Here is a 22,825-nt window from a genome sequence, read left to right as displayed (position 1 = left end):
TCTTATTAGTTACCTGATTTGATGTTAAGTGAGGGAACATAATGAATTCCCAAAACATGCAATTAATTAAAGAGAGCCTTGCAGTGGTTCCCACAGTAAGGTCTGGGGACCCTCAGGGGGTCCTTGATGTGGTAAAGGGGGGGTCCTCAGCAGAAATCATTTAATCATTTATTTCCTTTTTTTTTTAAACTTTGATATTTATTTTGCATTTTCAGCTTACATCATGATCATCCATACAGAATTCAACAAACAATACAACACTTAACAAATTCAGCAAACAGTACAACATTTAACAAAAAACAGTTGTCAGGGCCAGTCAAACATGTATATATTCTCCAACAACACGTCTCATGTTTCATGTTCCATGTAAATGATACATTTTTCCCAGTTCTTGTCAAAGATATTGCTTCTGGTACGTCAGTTTTTCCATTAAAAAAAATATCCCGGACAATCTCAAACCAGTGATCTTTCCCTGGAGGTTCCGCTTTATACCAGTTTCTTGTTATAGCTTTTTTGCTGGCTATAAGCAGAATTTTTGCCAGATATCTATCTGCTCTTTGCACTACCTCTTCAATGTTCCCTAGTTGGCCTCCAGATTGCCACAGAGCCTCCAACATGGTTGCTGGGTCTTTAACTGTCTGCTTTTGATTTGCGGTGTTATGAAGAACCTAGTAAGATTCTTCCATCCAAATTCTCTCCATACTCGTGAACTACTAATAGGACACTGTGTCATACCCATTTTAGACCATTCTTTGGCTGGGAATCATTTATTTTCACTATAATTTAATCCATAAGTAACACAATGACAGAATTCATATGACTATCCTGGTCATGGGTTTCATACACTTTCTTTAATAAAACATCTAAAAGCAACAGTCCTATCAGACGGGGGGGACCCTGGGACAAGATCTTATGCGGTCTGTGCGGTTTAATTTGTGTCTGTTTGGGGGTCGTTGACTCGAAAAAGTTGGGGAACCACTGGCCTAGGGTGTTCTTAGTAGCCGTGACCAGACAACGTATATTGCCAAGAAGTTAAAGGGACTGTTTGTAAAAATCAGAAATGCTTGTTAACAGTGACACCTGTGGCCGTTAAGTGAATGATAGTCAGTGTCAGGCTCGCGCTTGTGCTCGCTCTACATAGACATGAACGAGCATCGCTCAAAACAGTGAGGCGACACACGTCAGCTAAAAGCACAATATCACTCTATATTTCACCTGCTTGGCGGTAATGTTAGCTGACCAGACGAAGGTTTCCCCATGAATCACTGCTGATCCTAGTGTTGGCTTTTCCTGCTTCAGCCTCCCGACCGCGGCCGGAGGGAGACAACGGCACCCGGTCGGAGACGATAATGTTTCTCGCTGCGGAGCTCCGTCACTTCACAAGACACGTAAAACCTCTGTTGGTCTGGAGGAGCTGCAGCAGTTATTTCTGCACAAACGTCCCCTGTACATTCACTAGATATTCTCAGAGCTAAACTAACTCTTCTGCAGTGTGGAGTGTGCGCGCGTTCACGTCTAGAAGTGGAGCGAGCTGAGTGAAGGCAAGCAGGCAGAGGAGCAGAGTACAGCAGAGTAGAAGAAACAAATCACCGGCATTCACAGATAAAGGATCTTTCTGAGTTTATTCTGGGCAAAAAAACGAACGCGTTTCAGCTATAAGACACTGATGATGGCTTACAGCTGAAACACGTTTGTTTTTTTGTTTCTTCAGCTGATTTAATGTAAGCTACAATGAATTCACATTATCTAAATGCATTTTTAAATGTCATGTTGTCTCTTTGGGACTCAAACACGTAGGCTATGTGTCACTGTCATTTTACAGGTGAAGACCACATCTCAAGTGCGGCTGTTGGTAAGTATTTTAACTAACTAACTTAGCCTACTGTGCTTTTATTTTTTTACCTGTACTTCACCTGAGTATTTCCATGTTACTTTATACTTCTACTCCACTACGGTGAGGCAAATGTTGTACTTTTCTCTCCACTACATTTATTTTTGACAGCTACTTTGCAGCTTATTAATATAAAATATGATCAACTAATACATTCCGGTGTGTATTCATGGATTGGCTACCTGGCAGTTTATAACATTAAAGTAGTTAAAACCAGTAGTTAAACCAGTTAAAACCAGCTGCGATACTAGTGATGCTTACACATGAACGCATCATCCAACAATATAATATAATATGATTTTGAAATGGGCCATTCTGCTTAACGAGTACTTTTACTTTTGAACTTTAAAAAATATTTTAATGCTAATGATTTTGTACTTTTAAGTAAAGTTTTGAATGGTAAATGGTAAATGGACTTGGACTTATATAGCGCTTTTCTAGTCTTCCGACCACTCAAAGCGCTTTACACTACATGTCAGTATTCACCCATTCACACACACATTCATACACTGATGGCAGAGGCTACTAAGGTGCCAACTTTGCCCATCAGGATTTAATCTAAATACTCATTCACACACCGATGGCTAGGCCTCCGGGAGCAATTTGGGGTTAAGTGTCTTGCTCAAGGACACATCGACATGTGACCCGGAGCAGCCGGGGATCGAACCACCGACCTTCCGATTGGTGGACAACCTGCTCTACCCTCTGAACCACAGCCGCCCTCAGAATGCAGGACTTGTACTTGTAAGAGGTCACTTCTCCACAGTGTTATTTCTACTTTTACTTCAATAAAGATCTGAGTAGTAGGCTGCTTCTTTCACCACTGGTATTTTGTAAACTTTTCGACTAAATCCCATCCAGACCTTGCTGCCACACCAACATCATCTCTCAATGTTTTAATCCACCTTGTCAGCAGTATTATACTATATAAAATGTGTACACTGCAAAAAAAGAAAATTAAATCTTTAATTCCTGGAAAGACACCTTGAAAAAATAAGCAATGTAGCAGTAGCAATACTGTAATGGTACAGGTGAGCTTGAAATTAAAAACGTCCCTGTTGCTTCATTCAGATAAAAGACCAGGCCGAACAGTGATTTGTTCATGGTTTGCATATGAGAGGCATTCAGACTAAGATGTTTGTATTAGGACCACACATTTCACTCCATTTTGCAAATAAAAACACAATAAAGCCACTGTAATGCCCTCTTTTCCAGACTCTTCTCCGTCTGCCTAAACTTAAGCAGGACCGTTGAACAACCGACACTCGTCCTCAAAGTCACAGCCTCCGAGCAGCTCCCTGTAGTTCTCTCTGACGTCTTCATAGCGCGGCACGGAGGCCTGCTGCTCAGTCAAACCGGGGAAAGTCACAGGATTCTCGTTGAGCAGCGGCTGCAGTCTCAGGTTGCCTCCCCCACAGTCGTATAGCACAAAGAGTAAGTTAGCTGCATAGGGTAAAAAGTGGCTGGTGCGAAAGGAGCGTTGTGTCTGTGCGGCGAAGTTGGTGGAAGTCAGGGCATCGCTGTCCTTGAAGAAGCCCAGGAGGGTGAGCAGTGGCAAGAGGGTCTCTGCATGGCCGACCTGAACTGTCACAGCCTCAGTCACCTGCTTGCCTGACCTGACATACAGGATATACAACATCAGTTACATCACACAATGAGCTCTGTACAAACTGGAAAGTTTTGTATATTATTCACACAAGTTTTCATCGTAAGTGCAAGATAAGATAAGATACAAGTCTGGAAAACAGCAAGACGCCTAAAACTACACATTGTAGATATTAGTGCTGAAACGAATAATTGATAAATCGATGAGTTGATCGCCAGAAAATTTTGATTATCGATTTATCGTTGAAAACAGCAAAAATACAAAAAAATCCTCTCTAGCTCTAGCTTCTCAATTGTGAGGATTTGCATTCTATCTTTGTTAACTAAACATCTTTGGATTTTGAACTATTAGTCAAACAAAACAAGACATTTTAAGACATCACATTTGGCTCTGGGTATAATAATATAATAATAATTGATGGATTAATCGATAATGACTATAATCGTTGCAACTTTAGAAGGTATCACACAAAACGTGTCTATTTAGACCTCCATACATACTACTAAGAGATATGGCAATGTTTTTTGCCAAAAGCAACAGCAAAACAATCCAAATCACAGGAAAAGCAGATTCAACGCGGATAATTATTTAATCCATTCCACTTCAGGTTTTTAAGTGTAACGGCCTGAAAAGAAATTTGATCTCTGTACTTGGAAAACTTGGAACAGTGTGCGAGTACAACTTGTTCACACAGGAGATTAATATCTTTTGATAAACACTTCAAATTGCTCTGTTGTTAATTACCGAATGACCCGAGAGCCAGAAAGTAGGCAGGCGTGCTGAATACAAAATCTCATCCTTGTGATGAAAATCCTCATTCAATAGATTTTTATGCAACTAAACTTTTCCTCCTCCGAAGGCTTTTAAATAAAAAAAAAAAAAAATCACATTTCACATCAACGTTAAGACTGAAAAGCTAAACCTAAAGACAACAATAACAATCATATAAAACAGAAAAAAACATTAACAAGATTACAGAGTATCAGCACCCTTCATTTTCATGTACTGAAGGACAGGTTGTACTCACCTGTTCTCGTTGGCTGCTTTCTTCAGCCGACTAAACACGTCATGGAAGAGAATGCAGCTCGACTTGCTGTTAATATCATGACCATAGGCTCTTTTCCAGAATTGTTTCAGGTCATTTGCGTACTCCATAACCTATTGAACCAGATAGGACAAATATGGTGGTTTTCTGTGAAGGCTTAAAAAAGATAGTGATCTGTCATTCTTCTGTTATACGAGGTAACATTTCAGGCTTCCTGAGGTCAAGTTCCGCTTGTAACACAAGACATAAAACACTCTTTGTGACATGAATAATGCCAAAAAAGGTTCTCAATGAATGAATACTGTGGCAAAAGCAGAGAAAAGCATTACCTACTGCTTTTGTTGTAGGTAAGGCAGGAGTCTTTCTCTAACTTGACCTTACAAACGTTTCTTCCTTTCTTATTTACTGTATTTGTTTATTCCAGTGGTTCTCAACCTTTTTCGTGTCAAGGACCACTAAATTGATACTAATTAGGTCATGGACCCCCATTTGATAAGATTTCGCTTCAAGGACCTCCATCTGAAAATATTTTGGTTGTTAGATATGATTAAGACCAGTAAAGTTAATAAGTAAACATGGCTCTGTCACTGAGGCAGAGGTGACTCACAATTAAGCACAACCAGTTTGCTGGTTAAGCTGGCTCCCTGTTCCCTGAGGCTAAGAGGATGGGAATGTAGTTATAGTGATATACAGATCCCTCTTAGGAATGTCCTGTCATGGATATACTGTATACATACTGTGTATTCCCATATAAACTGGAAAAACAAAGTTTGGAAACTTGTGTTTGGTCGATTATATTTCTGTTGTTACAATGCTAATTGGCATTGTATTTTACATCGTTGGAAAGCCTGTTTATTTATCTTCACAATGATGTCCAACTTTTGAAGATCATGCATTTGTGGGATGAGCAGCACAGCTGATTATGTGGGTAACGCCCAAGAAAAATTTGCCAAAATGCTCTGCCAATGGTAAACAGTGTATTGTCCTGTTGGAATTGACTCTTGCTTTGAGTTGTTTGGTGGATTGGATGATTGTGAGATCCGGTCATAAGTGGTCACTGGAGACGCATGTGGAGATGCATTATAATGCCAGGTGTGAACAAATGTATTTAAAGCTGTCCACTTGTGATCCGATCGCTCAGGACGCATGTTAATGCCAGGTCTGAACAGGAAACAGAACCGTACACACTGCTAAAAGAATGTGGCCATATGTGGCCCAGACCATCTCCGAATGTGGTCTGAGTGATCGGATCTCAATGTGTCCTCAATGCGTCATGAGTGCGTTCACACTTATACTTAGAGCTGTCCACTTTGTGATCTGATAACTCAGGATGCATGTTAATACCAGGTCTGAACAGGGCCTTACTCGCATTGGGCTCACTTCTAGAGTGAATTAAATTGTAAAAATAAATGATTCCCCTTTTTGCTGAGGACCCCTTGGAACTCCCTCAAGGACCCCTCGGGGTCCTCGGACCTCTGGTTGAGAACCACTGGCTTATTCAACAGAAACAATTCAGATTAAATAGGAAGAAGTCATGCACCAGATGTAATATAGGGTGTCTAGCACAAGTTGATAATTTGCAGAAGGCTTTTAAACTCAGGTTCAAACAAATAGATAAAACACTGTGTTACTATCTAGGTTTACTGTGTCCAAAAGACTTGGCAGTGATACATTTAAGCAAATGTTTAGCAAATCAAGAACACATTGTGATAAAAAAAAGAAAAAGAACTGAACGTACTTGTGCATCGACCTCATCAAAAAGCTGACACCAGGGGGAGTTCACAGTCTTGATGGCAAACTCATAAGCACACAAATAAAATGCAGCTTCGGCCATATCTGCAGGAGAAAGGTTGCAATAAAATGTTGATAAGTAGTGAAATCAGCCTTTAAAATAAACACAATCAAAAGCACTTGAACGTGACCTGATTAATCTCAACACCACGGTGTGAACTGCACTGGTTTGAGGCCTGAGGCACTTCTTCGAGGCCACAAATAAAGTTAATATTGGCTACAGCTCAGGCTAGCGGAGCTTCAATACTTTCAAATTAGAAAACAGCTCCACCTACTGTGCAAACATCCACTGTGAAATATGACCAATGGCACGTTCAGCACACCATCTCTGCCAATACTGACTACTTAACCTTTATTAATACTGAAGTGCTGCTAATTATTGCAGTAACAATGGCATTAGAAGCATTTGAGTAGGTAATTATGGGGAAAATTGAGACAGTGTTCAATTGGGACGCTTTCTATTAATTATTTCCAATTAATTGCAAGTGTAACTTTGAGAGCATTTTAGTCAGCTGAACATCCAAAAATGTGACCTTCGTTGACGGGCAAGCATACAGTTTAACATTTATGGAAAACAAAGTTTTCAATAATAAAATAGGGATGCACCGATACCAGATCTGATATCGGTGGCAATGGGGCCGATCTATTCAGTTCAGTTCTATGTTTATATACTATATACATTATATGCTGGAATTTTAATTCCTGATTAAGTTTTGACCAATTTGTTGCTGCATTAAAAAGGTTTACACTTGAATTGTAATTCCTGTTCATTTTGAAGATTTTTTTATCAAGTTGCTGGTGTACGATTTCACATTTTAATAATAAATAACAGTTCAGTAAATGTATATCTATGTGTTTATTTGTTACATTTTGTTTTACAAAGTCAGAGAGCAATGCTTAAGTCAAGCCTGATGTTGCCTTACACATAAAAGAATGAAATGTATTTGTCCTATATTCCAAGCACAATAAATGTGACTTTTTATTTTACACTTCTGCAATATCCTATCAATTTCTTAAGAGATTTTCTGGGGAAAAAACAATGTGATTTAGTACTGAGTATAGCGAAAATAGACACAAAGTTCTTGAGTATTTGAGTCACAGTTGCTGATCTTCAGATGATTTTCCTTAAAAATGGCTCCATTTGAATCCATTAATTATTCATTTATTACGGGGATGCACCGATGCGACTTTTTCAGTCCTGATACCGATAGTGATACCTGGGCTTTGGATATCGGTCGATAACGAGTACCGATCCGATACCAGCGTTTAATTAATAAGCTGCGTGCCTCACTGTGTGGAAGTGACTGGGATCATTCTTTTATGAGTGAGGCAACATCAGGCTGGACTTAAGCATTGCTTTCTGACTTTGTAAAACAAAGTGTACAAAATGTACACAAATAAATACATAGATATACATGTACTGAACTGTTATTTATCATTAAAATAATAAATTGTACACCAGCAACTTGGTAAAACTGGTCGAAACTTAAACAGGAATTAAAATTCCAGTATATACTGTTATATATATATATAGCATATAAACATAGAACTGAATTGAATGGATCGGCCCCATTTCCACCGATATCCGATCCAGCTATTTGAGTCAGTATCGGCTCGGTATCAGATCCGGTATCGGTATCTCGGTGCATCCCTATTCTGAATGCAGGGCTTTTTACCTGTAAAGGTGCATTTATATAATGTTGTAATAAGTGTTTGCAACATGAATAACAGATCTGAATACCATCCTCCACCACTAACCAGCTGTGATGCTATTGTAGTTGACTCCGAGACGGTCTGCGATCTTCTCCGTGACCCTCTTCATCTCTGGTCCCTCCTTGAACTTGTCCACCTCTGACAGAGCTGAGGGGTTGTTATCAACTTCCTGCACAAACCTGGTGCAGTGGTCAAAAAACCTCATGAGAGCATCGTTCACTGCATGGTCAAACTCCGTATCTGGGGAGAAAGCAGTTAACAGGTTATATGTGAAAATGTAGCTATACTATATATAAGATAGATAGATAGATAGATAGTAACTTTATAGATCCCGAGGGAAATTCAAGTTTCCAGCATCACAGTTCCATAGTGCACAACATGTTAGTAAAAAGGCAGTAAAACAGTTAGTAGTGCAAAGTACAAAAAAATATACCAGATATAAAAATACCAGGAGATGAAGAAAACTGTTAAAACTGAATATAGTGCAGGGTAACAGCTGTGATACACGACTATTAAAAAAGTGAATATAGTGCAGAAGAGACAGTTAAAAGTTAGTATAGTGCAGAAGAGACTGTTAAATGTGAGTATAGTGCGGAGCTTCAATACTTTCAAATTAGAAAACAGCTCCACCTACTGTGCAAACATCCACTGTGAAATATGACCAATGGCATGTTCAGCACACCATCTCTGCCAATACTATTATATACTATACATTATTATCTGTCCTGCAGACCATATAAGTGGTGAATCATCATCATCATATATTGTATGTGATATCATGGTAACCTACCAGTAATAGCCCACAGCTCCGTGAGTCCTGCCTTGAAGGACAGTGTGCTGTTGACACACCTGTGCTTTGAGCTGGTCATGAATGTGATGAATCCATCTCTGAGCTTCTCCTCTGAGATCAGTGATGGGAACAGCTTTGACAGCCTGACGGCCAGGTGCTTGTGATCGTCCACACCTTTCTGGACGAGTCTGCCGTCCATGTCCTCAGTGTACCACATCCTCCACTGGTTCTGGATCTCCTGCAGCCAGCTCTCCGTACCAACCGCGCTGCTCCTCACTAACGCGTAAAGCTTCTGCATCTTCTTGACGTTTTTGCCGGTCGGGTACCTGGTGCCGTGTCTTATGATGGCGGTCAGATGGATTGGTTGACATTGTGCGGATGGAGGCTGCAGGATGGATTTGTTCACAGCGAGGATGTCCTCTATGAGATACGGGTTCACTTCCTCATACCTCCCCTTCGTGGTGAAGTATTTGGCGATTGCTGGTATGTTCTCATTTTCCCAAGAGTTTACATCCAAACAGCAGCAAAAGCCAGTTATGATGGTGAGATGAATAATTGTTTTCCAAAATGCGTTCGGCATGATGTGGATAAGTAGCTTGTTTATTATGGCCGTGTGCTCCTCCCACCCACCAGAGACAAAACCCAGTGACGTCGACCATGTGGGACTGTCCAACCAATCCAGCCTGTCCTATAAGAACACTGTGTGTTTACATAGCAGACTGTAATGGACATTGAACATTTCTAATCACGACGGCTTGTACTTTACTCAATGGTGGAAAAAGTACTCAGATTTAAACAGCAATACCACAGTGTAAAAACACCCTTTTACAAGTAAAAGTCCTGCATTAAAAAGTATAAGCATAAAAATATAAGTAGCCTATAAGTACAAACAGAGGTGGATGAAGTACCTGAAAGCCATACTTGAGTAAAAGTACAGATATCTAACCAGAAAAAGACTTTAGTAGAAGTTGTAGAAGTAGAAGTCACCTATTGGAATATTAATTGAGTAATATTCTAATAGTTTACTTAATATTCTAATAGGTGACTTAGACTTTAGAAGAATATTAAGTCACCTATTAGAATATTACTCAAGTAATATTCTAATAGGTGACTTAGACTTTAGAAGAATATTAAGTCACCTATTAGAATATTACTCAAGTAATATTCTAATAGGTGACTTAGACTTTAGAAGAATATTAAGTCACCTATTAGAATATTACTTGAGTAAAAGTCTTAAAGTGTCTGATATTAAATTTGCTCTCCGGTTTCCTCCCACAGTCCAAAGACATGCAGGTTAGGTTAAATGTTGACTCTAAATTGCCCGTAGGTGTGAGTGTGAATGGTTGTCTGTCTCTATGTGTCAGCCCTGTGATAGTCTGGCGACCTGTCCAGGGTGTACCCCGCCTTCACCCAATGTCAGCTGGGATCGGCTGTAGCCCCCCCCCCCCCCCCCCCCCCCACGATAGGATAAGCGGTTACATATAATGGATGGATTATTATTACTGATGTGTGTTAGTAGGCCTAGCATTTTACTGTTGTAGCTGAGGTGGAGCTAGTCTTAACTACTTTATATACCGTTAGGTAGCTTTATCCAGTGGTTCCCAACCCAGGGGTCGGCCCTTGCTGTTTTGCTGTTCACTCTGAAATGTAGTGGAGTAGAAAATAGAAATACTCAAGTAAAGTATTATACATGAAAATTGTAATTAAATAGAGAGTAAATGTACTTAGTTAGATTCCACCATTGTTGCCCCCTTCATTTTAATCAGTCACTAAAGGTTACCCTGGCTGCCTAATGTATATCTGTGTTGCTATATTTTAGCCACCATCCTGACATTTGTTATTGCCTATTATTTGCTGTATAATAAAAGTGAGTTCTAGAAGGTATCTAAATAAATTGTATTTTTTACTTTTCTGGCCTTACATTGATTAAGTTGATTTATACGTTACAGTAAGAATCAAACCACTGATGAAAACTCTAAGTTATTCCATGTAAAAAAAAAAGAAATCTGATATTGTTGCATACCATAACATCTTTTATTCTCTCATCTTTTGTTCCAGATAAGTCGTCGGCAAAAGTGAATTCAGTTTTCCTACTAAGAAAGTTGTTAATAACTGATTAAACTGTTTTTTAGATTATAGTTCTTTCTATGGAAAGAAAGAAAGCCAAATCTCAGAAAACCCCCCCAAAAAACATCAAGCCATATCTTAATTTTTAATTCAGTGTTTCAAAAAACATGTTTGTGCCTCCTGAAAGTGTTTGGTTACAGCAAGCAGCAAAGTGATCGATGTAAGAAATCCATATTCTAAATTTCCAAAGCAGAACATTAAAAATGCTCATTCAACAAGGAACATTTTCATGGTGGCATATTGTTTAGCAAACAAACATAAAGCCACTATAATGCCCTCTTTTCCAGAATCTACCCCGTCTTCCTAAACTTAAGCAGGACTCTTGAACAACCGACACTCGGCCTCAAAGTCACAGCCTTGGAGCAGCTCCTTGTAGTTCTCTCTGACGTCTTGATAGAGCGGCATGGAGGCCTGCTGCTCATTCAAACCGGGGAAAGTGACAGGCTTCTCGTTGAGCAGCGGCTGCAGTCTCAGGTTGCCTCCCCCACAGTCGTATAGCACCAGGAGTAAGTTAGCTGCATAGGGTAACATGTGGCTGGTGCGGAAGGAGCGTTGTGTCTGTGTGGCGTAGTTGGTGGAATTCAGGGCATCGCTGTCCTTGAAGAAGCCCAGGAGGGTGAGCAGTGGCAAGAGGGTGTCTGCATGGCCCACCTGGACTGTCACAGCCTCAGTCACCTGCTGGCCTGACCTGACATACACAACAAATGGGGTTCAGAATTAACTTTACTTTTCTTTTTTTAAAGAGATTTTTGGCATATTTGCCTTTATTTGACAGAGGACAGTGTTGAAATGGGGGGGAGAGAGAGAGAGAGAGAGAGAGAGAGAGAGAGAGAGAGAGAGAGAGAGAGGTATGACATGCAGCAAAGGTCCCAAGGCCAGAATCGAACCCGGGATGTTGTGGTTATATGGCATGCGCTGTAACTAATTCAGCTACCAAGATGCTCCGGGGATCAGAATTTAACAGCCTCTGCTGTGACACAGAAGGAACTGTATTTCATAAGTAAAGTGTTAAGTATGAATAAAACTCAAGAGAAGACAAAAACACTTGCTACAAAGCAGAATAATATGCAGTCTGCACCAAGTAATGTCTGGGTTGTTAGACAAGTATTTATACCACAATTATTTTTCAGTCTATATTGGGGCTGTCAGAGTTAACGCGATAACGCAAATTTGTTTTAACTCAGATTAACTCAGACATTTTAAATCAGAAAACCTAAGGAATCCAATGGTATCAACAATGTCATACTAGCTTGTTGCAAAGGAGGCTAAATAACGCTCCAAACTTACGCGAAATTTTGTCGAGGAAAAACTGGCATGGCCATATTCAAAGGGGTCCCTTGACCTCTGACCTCAAAATATGTGAATGAAAATGTGTTCTATGGGTACCCACAAGTCTCCCCTTTACAGACATGCCCACTTCATGATAATCACATGCAGTTTGGGGGCAAGTCATAGTGATGTCAGCACACTGACACACTGACAGCTGTTGTTGCCTGTTGGGCTGCAGTTTGCCATGTTATGATTTGAGCATATTTTTTATGCTAAACGCAGTACCTGTGAGGGTTTCTGGACAATATTTGTCATTGTTTTGTGTTGTTAATTGAGTTCCAATAATATATACATACATTTGCATAAAGCAGCATATTTGCCCACTCCCATGTTGATCAGAATATTAAATACTTGACAAATCTCCCTTTAAGGGACATTTTGAACAGATAAAAAATGTGTGATTAATTTGCAATTAATCGTGGTTTACTATGGGCAATCATGCGATTAATCACGATTAAATATATTGACAGTCCTAGTCTATATGTGTGTAAGAACACATTTTAAACCTCCATAACTGTAACTGAGGGATAGGACACAGATTAGTCTTAGGGTACTTAACTTTTGACAACAGCAAAACAACAAAGATTGGGGGACAAGCAGGAAAAAAAACCAATGAAACCTGTGTTTATTTCATCTATTCCACTGAAGGTTTTCATCAAAGTCTTCGGCAAGTATAACCTAGATTTGTATGGACTGTGCGGGGCACTTACTTGTTCTCGCTGGCTGCTTTGTTCAGTCGGCTAAACACATCGTGGAAGAGAATGCAGCTTGACTTGCTGTTAATGTCATAACCGTAGCCTCTTTTCCAGAATTCCCTCAGGTCACTTGCGTAATCCATAACCTGTCGGTGCAGATGGTTCAAACGTAGCCTGCATGTGGGTGGCCTTTACACAAAGACTTTATAAATAGAAGTATTTCCTAAGATAGCAATTATGCATTCTGTGAAATAACATTTTGAGCTGCGTGAGAGTTAAGTCAGCTATGTAACACAAGACACAAAACACGCTTTCTTACATGCATGATGCTAAAGGCTTTCTCAATGAATGACTGGTGTGGCAAAACAGAGACGGTAATGCTTTTCAATCTTTGTTTTGGAGTGTATACTCCTTAGAAACAAGCAGATATCTAAATGATTTGTCTAATGTTGAGGCTAGTGTGTACCTCTAGATTAGACAGGGCTATTTGTTTGATTTATCTTGTTTGTGTTGGATTCAATAGTCGGTTTAGTTTCTGTGCCGATGGTTGACCCAAAGTGCCCGTCTGATCAGCCCCTTACACTAACCCTGTGTACAATAGATGTGCTAGCACGTCTCTGTGTTTCTTTTTTCCCCTCCGTAAAGTCCCAAGAGACTTGCTTGTGATAAATCTGAACAGTATTTGCTTATGTAGGAAAACATCCTGTTCTTCACTCGGTGATGAAGAGCTCTATAAATAAATGAGCTTGTGACGGTGAAATAGTACATAAATTTGCTGCCAAAGTTGCAGAGGATAGACATTTTTGCATCTTGAAATGTAGCGCTGTTACGGCAGTGTCTAATACACATTTTGACATGTTGCAGCAGAAAATGCGCAGGTATGACTAATAACTGAACTATGGCTGAATTCCATTTAGCAGCTCCAGTTTCAGGGTCCTGGTATTGCGCAAGCAGGCTCATTGTCACACTGTCATGTCTTATTGGGACACGTGAATAGAACAGAGCCATCGTTAATGTTATTAGTGACGCCTGTGCTTTTACTACTATGACAAAGGCCTGTGAAAAAAGGCCCGTTGTGCAGGAGAACAACCCATTTGTTCTCTCTGTAATAAATGACTCCATAAATGAATGGACTGGAAACAAACGGTTGCCGCTGCCACGTTAAATTTACATACAGTTGACCACTAATTGCTCCTACCTTTGCATCATCCTCATCGAAGAGTTGACACCAAGGCGAGTTTACCGCCTTGATTGCAAATTCATAAGCACACAGGTAAAATGCAGCCTCAGCCATATCTGCAGGAGAGGGGTTGGTAATAAATGTTTAGCGGTGAAAGTACGTAGGAAATGCAGCCATTTAAAAATTGAAAATGCTACAGAAATGAAAACATACAAAAAACTACAGTTTGTCAGAAAGTACTTTGTCTTAATCTTAAAACTGAAGCACCTAGATTGGCACTTAAAGGTACAGTGTGTAAGATTTGGCGGCATCTAGCGGTGAGGTTGCAGATTGCAACCAACTGAAACTTCTCCCATGTGCCCGGTGGGTTAACTCTGGGTCTGAAAAGTGAAGCCAATGTGAAAGTGCCTTAAACCTGCATTCTTTCTAACAGCCAGCAGGGGGCGACTCCTCTGGTTGCAAAAAGAAGTCAGATCGTAAAGAAGTCTATGAGAAAATGACCTTACTTCTCACTTGATTTATTATCTCAGTAAACATTGTAAACATGAGATTATGGTCTCAATCAATAGTTTCAAGTCTTCTTCAATACAGCATGATGTTCATTTAGTAAATTATGGTCGCATTTAGAGTCAAATAGACCATAAAGCAGGGGATGCTTTAGGGCGTGGCTACATTGTGATTGACAGGTCGCCACCACAGCATTGTCCGTGTTTTTGTCTTACAGCTTTGAACCTTTCACAGTGTGTTTTCAGTTCATGAAAGATAATTCTAACCTTTTTGGTCCTAAAAATGTCTTATTCAGCGTTCAGTTCAGTCTCGTGTCACTTCTGGTTGCAAAAAAACAAGATGGCCAAAATATCGAACACGAGGCTTCAAAATGGCAGTCCACAAACCAACGGGTGATGTCTCGGTGACTACGTCCACTTCTTATACAGTCTACATATCTGTGTGCCAAGCGTGTAGGAGAACTATATGGTGGCCGACACGAAAATGTGAAAACGAGAATGGCCCTATCTAGAGCCAGTGTTTCGTTTGTCCGTTCTAGGCTACTGTAGAAACATGGCGGCCGGCTCCGTGAAGAGGACCCGCTCCGTATGTAGATATAAAGGGCTCATTCTAAGGTAAAGAAAACACAACGATTCTTATTTTCAGGTGATTATACACTAAAGAAAGCATACTAATATTATATTCCATCTCTGCCAATTGATCCACCAAAATGTTACACACTGTTCCTGTAATTATTGCACCTTTCAGAGGCCTATGATACTAATTCAAGACCATGAATGACGAGGTTCACTACAACCTGGTGCAGAGGTCTCAGCACTTACAAATTAGTGAACAGCTCCACCCAGTGTGAAATATGATCACTGAGATGTTCTGCAAACTATCATCCCCAACACTGACTACCTTACAGTTTTTGTGTTTATTTGATGTATAGTTGCTGATATACAGTATTTAATCAGTATAAACTGAGTCTATAGTCTGTTTCTGAGGCTTGGATTAAATGCAAACTCCAAGAATCTTGAATTAACCCCTTCATACACCTGTGATAGACCTGTGACACATACAGTATAGTACATACAGTATACAGTCTTGATCAATCATTTAAGAAACCCAGTGTTAAGGACCACTGAGAGCATGGATCCTTTGGAGTTATGAGAAAAGCTAAATACTTTAAGAGTATCTGCACACAACACACTCAACAGCGTAAAAAAGCAGTGCTTCTGCAGATATCACCTTGTGTGATGAGACTGTGCGGCGCTCCGAGACGGTCTGCAACCTTCTCCTGGACCCTCCTCATCTCCGGTCCCTGCTTGAACTTGTCCACCTCTGACAGAGCTGAGGGGTTGTTATCAACTTCCTGCACAAACCTGGTGCACTGGTCAAAAAACCTCATGAGAGTATCATTCACTTCATGGTCAAACTCCTTATCTGGGTAGAAAGCAGTAACAGGTTATATGTGAAAATGTAGCTACTGTATATACAGTAAGTGGTGAATCATCATATATTGTATGTGATCATGGTCCTATACCTGTAATAGCCCACAGCTCTGTGAGTCCTGCTTTGAAAGACAGTGTGCTGTTGATACATCTGTGCTTTGAGCTGGTCATGAATTTGATGAATCCACCTCGGAGCTTCTCCTCTGAGATCAGTGATGGGAACAGCTTTGACAGCCTGACGGCCAGGTGCTTGTGATCGTTCACACCTTTCTGGACGAGTCGGCCGTCCATGTCCTCCGTGTACCGTATTGTCCACTGGGTCTGGATCTCAGGCAGCCAGCTCTCTATGCCCGAGGCATTGTGTAGGACGATGTTGGAGAGCTGCTGCATCTCCTTGACAATTTTGCTCGTTGGGTACCTCGTGCCGTGTCTTATTATCGCAGTCAGATGAATTTCTTGACATTGTGTAGATGGAGGCTGTAAAATAGATCTGTTTACAGCAAGTATGTCCTCAATGAGATACGGGTTCACTTCCTCATACCTCCCTTTCGTGTTGAAATATTTAGCGATTGCTGGTATGTCTGGATTGTCCTCAGGAATCACATAATTAAGTAAACAGCAGGAGATGATGAGGAGATGAAAGACAGTGGATTTCCAAAGAAATGTCAGCATGATGAAGCCAAGAAGAGGCTTGAAAAGCAGCTGTTCCGAAAACTTCTCCAAACCTAAAACATCTCTGTGCACGACATCAAAAATGGGACTGAGCAGAGTCCAGTCCAGTTTGTTTACCCCAGTTTCCTCACAGCATATCCTAAAGTGTAAAGCAAACACGTTCTTACACAATAGCCATTGATTGACAACCTGAAGGATAAACATTAAAACAGTAAGAATAGAAAATGAATCAGAAATCTTATCAGATTATCAAGGTTATATTATGTACCATCCAACTCCTACGCAAATGTTTCATTGTTTGCATCAGGGCCGGCTTAAGGCATAGACCACATCAGCGATTGCGTTGGACGCCACCTTCTGTGGGCCCTGGTCGCCCTCTGAAAAAAAAAAATTGGTGCCACTTTCACAAACATTCTGTGGTTTATGATGGTGTAATATCTTACAGTGAGAGACAGTGTTGTTGGGCCGCCTTTACTCTCTTACCACAACTTTATGGTTTGGCAACCTTCTCGTAGGTGACACATATTATCACAGTTTTAGCACAGTATAGTTTCACCTTAACCACTTTCAGATCAAAGTGACACAATAACACATGTACCACAGAGCTTGAAGATCCAGACTAAGAAGTCATCAAGATGCAGCATGATATGGATATTTGAGTAAAATATGTCCTTATACACAACATTGTGCAGTGCTGTGCGGGTTCATGGACCCCCACTCTACATTATTGATGTGTCACTATGGTGCTTATTTTCCTTCTCACTTATCTGCTAGTTAGATTTCAACCACTAGATGCTGTTTAAATTCAATCTTATAGGTGCATTTCCCTTTAGTCTACTTATAATTGTAGCTTTTCCAGCCTGACATTTCATTTTCAGCTGTAATTAAATGTATTAAATCAAATGTATTATCCTGTATATAATTTAATCCAATTTTATACTACTTTATACTTCACTACATTTCAGAGGGAAGTATTGTACTTTTTACTCCACTACATTTATTTGACTCTTATAGTTACTAGTTTTACATTAAAAAAAACACATGATATGTTTTCATAATATGATGGGGTACTATACTGCTAATCTACCCGATAGTATACAAAGTGTCTCAATTTGGCTCCACATTGATGAACTACAACATTAACATGCTTTTACAAGTAATCATTAGTGATAAAAACAGAATGATATTCTGTAATAATAATAAAGGAGACATGCTGTCGAATTTTACTTTTGATACTTTAAGTACATTTTGCTGATAATACTTCTGTACTGTTATTAAAGTAACATTTTAGATTCAGGACTTTCACTTGTAGCGGAATATTTTTAGACTGTGGCATTGCTACTTTTACTCAAGTAAAAGGATCTGAGTACTTCTTTCACCACTGCTAAATGTCAAGATGACATTTAGAAATGTAAACAGCAGGAGCTCTACAAGTAAAAGACCTCATTTAACATCATGTATAATTAAATTCTGGCATGGAATGAAAATTAACTACTCTCAGTTAAATGTCAACTTGAAATTTGACTTATCTTCGCCTGCAATATGTCATTAACTGTTAAACACGGTGCGTAGATATTTGCATACATAAATAATATCGCAGGCATTAATATATCAATAATAAGGAATGGCTTGTATTTTCTTTCTTTCTTTCTTTCTGTTAACATTTTGTCAATAATTACTGATTGTTCAACCAGTATCCCATCCAATTCTACTAGTTATTGTGATTCATTAATTACTACTCAAGTATCTATTATTTCATATTCAAGTTTTGGCTTAATCTGTACAGGAAAACCTGACTAGGAGTTCAACAACAGGAACTGAAATTAAATACTTAAGTATGGCAGGAGCCACTAAAGGGAAGCAGGTACAGGGGTGTGGTCTGTTTTCATCGAGCCTTCTGTTCAAGCTGTGGTAGGTATTAAAAAAAGGAAGTGATCGATGACAATATATAGATTGCAAAAGTCCAGTTAGGAGAAGATTGTTCAAGTTGGGATAAAGTTCATATTCTACTGTTGAAAATATGTGTTTATCAGAATTTTCAGAATAAAAGTCAAGGCTTGTGCTTGTTTGTAAAGATTTTTTATGACTTGTCGGGGTCTATAACAGGAATTCCTGTTTTTTTTATGTAAGTTGGAGAAAACTCTGTGCTCTACAGCTCTTAGTGGCAGCTTTACACAGCAAAGAGGCTATTACAAATTAAACAAATTATGTGATAGGAGAGGAGTCAAAAGAGATCCATTGTTGATCCGTGAAGGAATCGCATATCAGTTAAGGCTGATAAGGATGTAAAGTTACCTATAGAGACAGTGAATGCTCTGTCAGACTAAACAGAAGAAAATGTACTCAGTGGTTATTCAAGATATGCCAACTCAATTATCCTGTCTTATCAAGCAGTATAAGCTGATCAGGGGTATCAAAAGCAGCGTGAATGAATAGCAAGAATTAGTGCAAATATTAAAGGAACAGTGTGTAGCATTTAGGGGATCTATTGGCAGAAATGGAATTTAATATGAATAAGTATTTTATTTAGTGTATAATCACCTGAAAATAAGAATTGTTGTGTTTTTGTTTGGCACACGGGGGAAGTTTCTGTTGGTTGCAATGTGCAACCGCAAGTATAGATGCCACCACATCCTACGCACTGCACCTTTAATTAATTAAAATGTCAAGTGACGCTTTTAAAGTTCTGACAAATCTGAAATGTTTTATTTGTGCTACATCCACTTTTTAGGACTGTAAATGTCCTCCCCCACCACCACTGCTCCAGTTCAATTTAATATACTGTAATGATTTATCAACAATGAAATAGTATCATTATGATTTAGATAGAGATAGATAGTTACATAGTTAGATAGATGTACTTTATTGATCCCAAATTGGGAAATTCTTGTGTTACAGCAGCAGGTTAACCAGACAATGCACAGGAACAGTAAATATACAAAAAATATATAAATCAACACTAGAATAATATCTATAGTATACACAATCTAAAGAATATAATACACCATTAATATACCAGACTACTACAACTACCTCAGTAAATATAAAATATCGACATAGAATAACAATAACATGCTATACACATTAGCAAAGTGTGCAATGGCATACTATACATTACAAAAGTGTTCAAGTTATAATTTTTCTTTAGAATAAAACTAAATGAGGCAGTAAGTTGATCATGTGTGTTATTGTTTTACAAATTAATGATTTGATACATATTGTAATTAAAAATTAACAAAATTAGTCATTGAAGGTTTTGCTGTACATTTATTAAGAGCTTTGTGTGGTGTAATTTATAACAGTGGAACACAGATGATTGCATTGCTATCGATTTGATTTTTTGCTATGTTGGTATTGGGGGAAAAAAGTTTTGTTGAATATTGTGATATTGCTGTCCGACCTATTGCATTACAAATTTTTTGAACTGAATTTTTGAATTTCTGAACTTTGGTGAAGCCCTCACAACAAAAGCACACAGTGTACTTTCATATTAGCTTTCTGATCTAATGATCGAATTAGCTAAATAATCAGTACATTGACACTGAACTTGCTTCTGATTTCAGTAGGCCTTATCCCATTTTTATTGTCCCATTAGAGCTATATTTTCAAAGCATAGTTTACATAACCTTCACCAATAGATGGCTTCAGAGATGAGTGTGTGGTAGTGATGTGTCGGTCACGAACGAGCCTGTTCATTGAGCCGGCTCTTTTAAGTGAACGATAAGAGCTGGCTCCCGTCCAAGAGCCTTTTTTTTTATTAATTCAAGGCAGAATGATAGGACGATCTTCTCCGCGCCACGGGCACTCCATGCACTGACTGTGACTGAATGTTGTGTTAATGACGTCTGTGCGACCAATCAGGTGATGACATACAAGGATCATACCATCAAGCAGGGAGGGGCGGGGGTGCGCGGCGCGCTGACGGTCTACAGGTACAGAGCAGAAGGGAGAGGAGGAGAGAAAGAGAGAGAGGAGTGCGGTGCGCGAATAGCAGACAAGATGAGTGACAGTCAGAAACGAAGCAGCATGTAAAATTATGGTATTCTGGAAATTATAGGGTTTAGTATAATTATATTGAATAATTTCAGTGATATATGTGCACACATATTAATCATAGGTCAAAACAGCACTAAATTTGGCTGAATTATAAAAGGCAGAAGTGGTCAAATGAAGAGCCGTTTGGGAGCCGAAAGAGCCGGCTCTTCTGGGTGAGCTGAGCCAAATGAACCGGCTCACTAAAAAGAGCCGGAATTCCCATCACTACTTCATCATTGCTTCCAACGCTGCATTTTCTTCGTGGTTGTCACTGCTGCTGCGTTCAAATGCTCCTCCTTGTGCTACAACTTCCGAGCACACACATGTAAATATATCCTGGCGCTCATTCTTTACCTAAATAAAAAAAACAAATAATTACGCTATGAGATGTACAGATGTACAGTCTATCATGGTGTTCTTTTTGTTTGTGTTTTTGCCATCAAATCTTATTCCGTCTTTTTTGTCGTACAGGCACTTTATTTTTTTTTATATACTTTATTTTTTCCCTTTTTTTCAAGGCTGTTTTCATATATATGCAATCCACTGTTCGTAATTACAACAGTCTATAAACTAACTTTTTAAGTAGATGAGCTTACAGACAAACCCATCAAGTACACTAGAAGAAAACAACCTCAACATTCAAAACCGAAACAAAACCATGAAAAGAAATAATAATAATAATGACAAAAAGAAAGAATAGAGTTAAAAAAACAAAAACAAAAAAACACATAATAAAAAAATACGAGAGTAATAATAAATTAAATCAACAAATAAGTTAATAGAAAATAAAAAGGGGGGAATGCAAAATATATAGTAATATCATTTACATGGGCACACACATGCATCCTCCTCAATGTCAGGTCACCTCCAAGCATATATCCTCCTGAGACCCAGCCCATTGACATGTGTCCTCTGTAGTGGACATTTTGTCCACATGCATATCCTCATACTCTTTTGACCTACTCTATCAACCCCTGGTGTATTGTAAAGGGGACATCCTAGGCTTTCCAGTGATATATTTTTTAATCAATTTGAATGTTTTCTTGGTTTAATATCACTCTACAGCCATAATCTGTTCATTTGTTTTGTCTTTTCACACTGAAATAGTCCTGTAGTCCACTACAGTGGACAATAAAAATAAAGTTTAACAAGCCTAAATTGTTAAGATTTTCTTTAAACCCTAAATAGGAAGGAAATCACAAAAAAAGTAATTGGAAGACACTTTTTTTTAACTCGCTACCAGGAGGATATGTGCATGTAACCCATGGAACTATATTTTTCCTTCTGTTAGACTCCATATCTTCTCGAAAACATCCTCCATATTCCTTATTTTATGAGTTCCCTTTTCCATAACTTTTACTTCTTAAATTACACTTTTCCATTTTATAGAATCTGGGGGTTTAGTTTTTTTTCCCACCCTTTTGTTATTTTGCTTCAGTGCTGTGATTCTGAGTATTCTAGATCAGCTATTCTCAACCACTGGGCCGCAGCCCACTGGTGGGCCTCAGAGAGCCACCTAATGGGCCGCGAAGGTGCTGCCAAATGCTTAGATTAACCGCTATTCTGTATTTCAGAGGTTGTAGTGGCTCACTTCTAAAGCTAGAGTGAAGATACTGGCATTATATGAAACTAGAAAAATCTAATGAATCCATTGGTACCACCCAAATATCATACTAGCTTGTCGGGAAGGAGGCTAAATAACGCTCCAAAATTACGCTCAATTTTTCAAAAGGGGTCCCTTGACCTCTGACCTCTAGATATGTGAATGAAAATGGTTCTATGGGTACCCACGAGTCTCCCCTTTACAAAGATATATGTCTCGGATGCATTGACACAAAGTGGAGCAATTTTTTTAAACCAATAAAAGTGTGTGTTGAGAAAATATGCCCCTGAATACTTTGGATTCATAATGGCAATCCGTGATGGGTTAGGTGAGGGTAAGCTGAATATCTATGCGGGACATCACACCTGACAGTGGCATCACACATATTTATAGCCCAGTTTGTCATTT

General features: G+C 39.2%; 2 protein-coding genes across 2 annotated transcripts; both read right to left on the bottom strand.

The window, feature by feature from the left end:
• Positions 1 to 2,843: 2,843 nt before the first annotated feature.
• On the bottom strand, positions 2,844 to 9,486 carry LOC141773917 (multiple inositol polyphosphate phosphatase 1-like). Its single transcript, XM_074646087.1, has 5 exons — positions 8,837 to 9,486; positions 8,092 to 8,286; positions 6,281 to 6,378; positions 4,525 to 4,655; positions 2,844 to 3,507 (listed from the first exon to the last, which is right to left on the bottom strand). Exons 1-5 carry the CDS (start codon positions 9,414 to 9,416, stop codon positions 3,129 to 3,131), a joined length of 1,383 nt encoding a protein of 460 aa, XP_074502188.1. The 5' UTR covers positions 9,417 to 9,486; the 3' UTR covers positions 2,844 to 3,128.
• Positions 9,487 to 11,035: 1,549 nt separating this feature from the next.
• Positions 11,036 to 16,876, bottom strand: LOC141773901 (multiple inositol polyphosphate phosphatase 1-like). Its single transcript, XM_074646057.1, has 5 exons — positions 16,200 to 16,876; positions 15,905 to 16,099; positions 14,186 to 14,283; positions 13,003 to 13,133; positions 11,036 to 11,651 (listed from the first exon to the last, which is right to left on the bottom strand). Exons 1-5 carry the CDS (start codon positions 16,777 to 16,779, stop codon positions 11,273 to 11,275), a joined length of 1,383 nt encoding a protein of 460 aa, XP_074502158.1. The 5' UTR covers positions 16,780 to 16,876; the 3' UTR covers positions 11,036 to 11,272.
• Positions 16,877 to 22,825: the final 5,949 nt, after the last annotated feature.

This window comes from Sebastes fasciatus, chromosome 9 (genome assembly GCF_043250625.1).
Source record: "Sebastes fasciatus isolate fSebFas1 chromosome 9, fSebFas1.pri, whole genome shotgun sequence".
In the NCBI taxonomy this organism is placed as follows: Eukaryota; Metazoa; Chordata; class Actinopteri; order Perciformes; family Sebastidae; genus Sebastes; species Sebastes fasciatus.
Note: the sequence above shows the minus strand (reverse complement) of the source record. Positions and strands in the feature narration are given on the sequence as shown.

Coding starts and splice junctions, on each gene's coding strand:
- LOC141773917 (XM_074646087.1), bottom strand. CDS start 9,416: ATGCCGAACGCATTTTGGAAAACAATTATTCATCTCACCATCATAACT. Junction 8,287..8,836: donor GGAGCTGTGGGCTATTACTG/GTAGGTTACCAT, acceptor CTTTCTCCCCAG/ATACGGAGTTTGACCATGCA. Junction 3,508..4,524: donor AAAGCAGCCAACGAGAACAG/GTGAGTACAACC, acceptor CCTGTATGTCAG/GTCAGGCAAGCAGGTGACTG.
- LOC141773901 (XM_074646057.1), bottom strand. CDS start 16,779: ATGCTGACATTTCTTTGGAAATCCACTGTCTTTCATCTCCTCATCATC. Junction 16,100..16,199: donor AGAGCTGTGGGCTATTACAG/GTATAGGACCAT, acceptor CTTTCTACCCAG/ATAAGGAGTTTGACCATGAA. Junction 13,134..14,185: donor TCGATGAGGATGATGCAAAG/GTAGGAGCAATT, acceptor CTGCACCGACAG/GTTATGGATTACGCAAGTGA.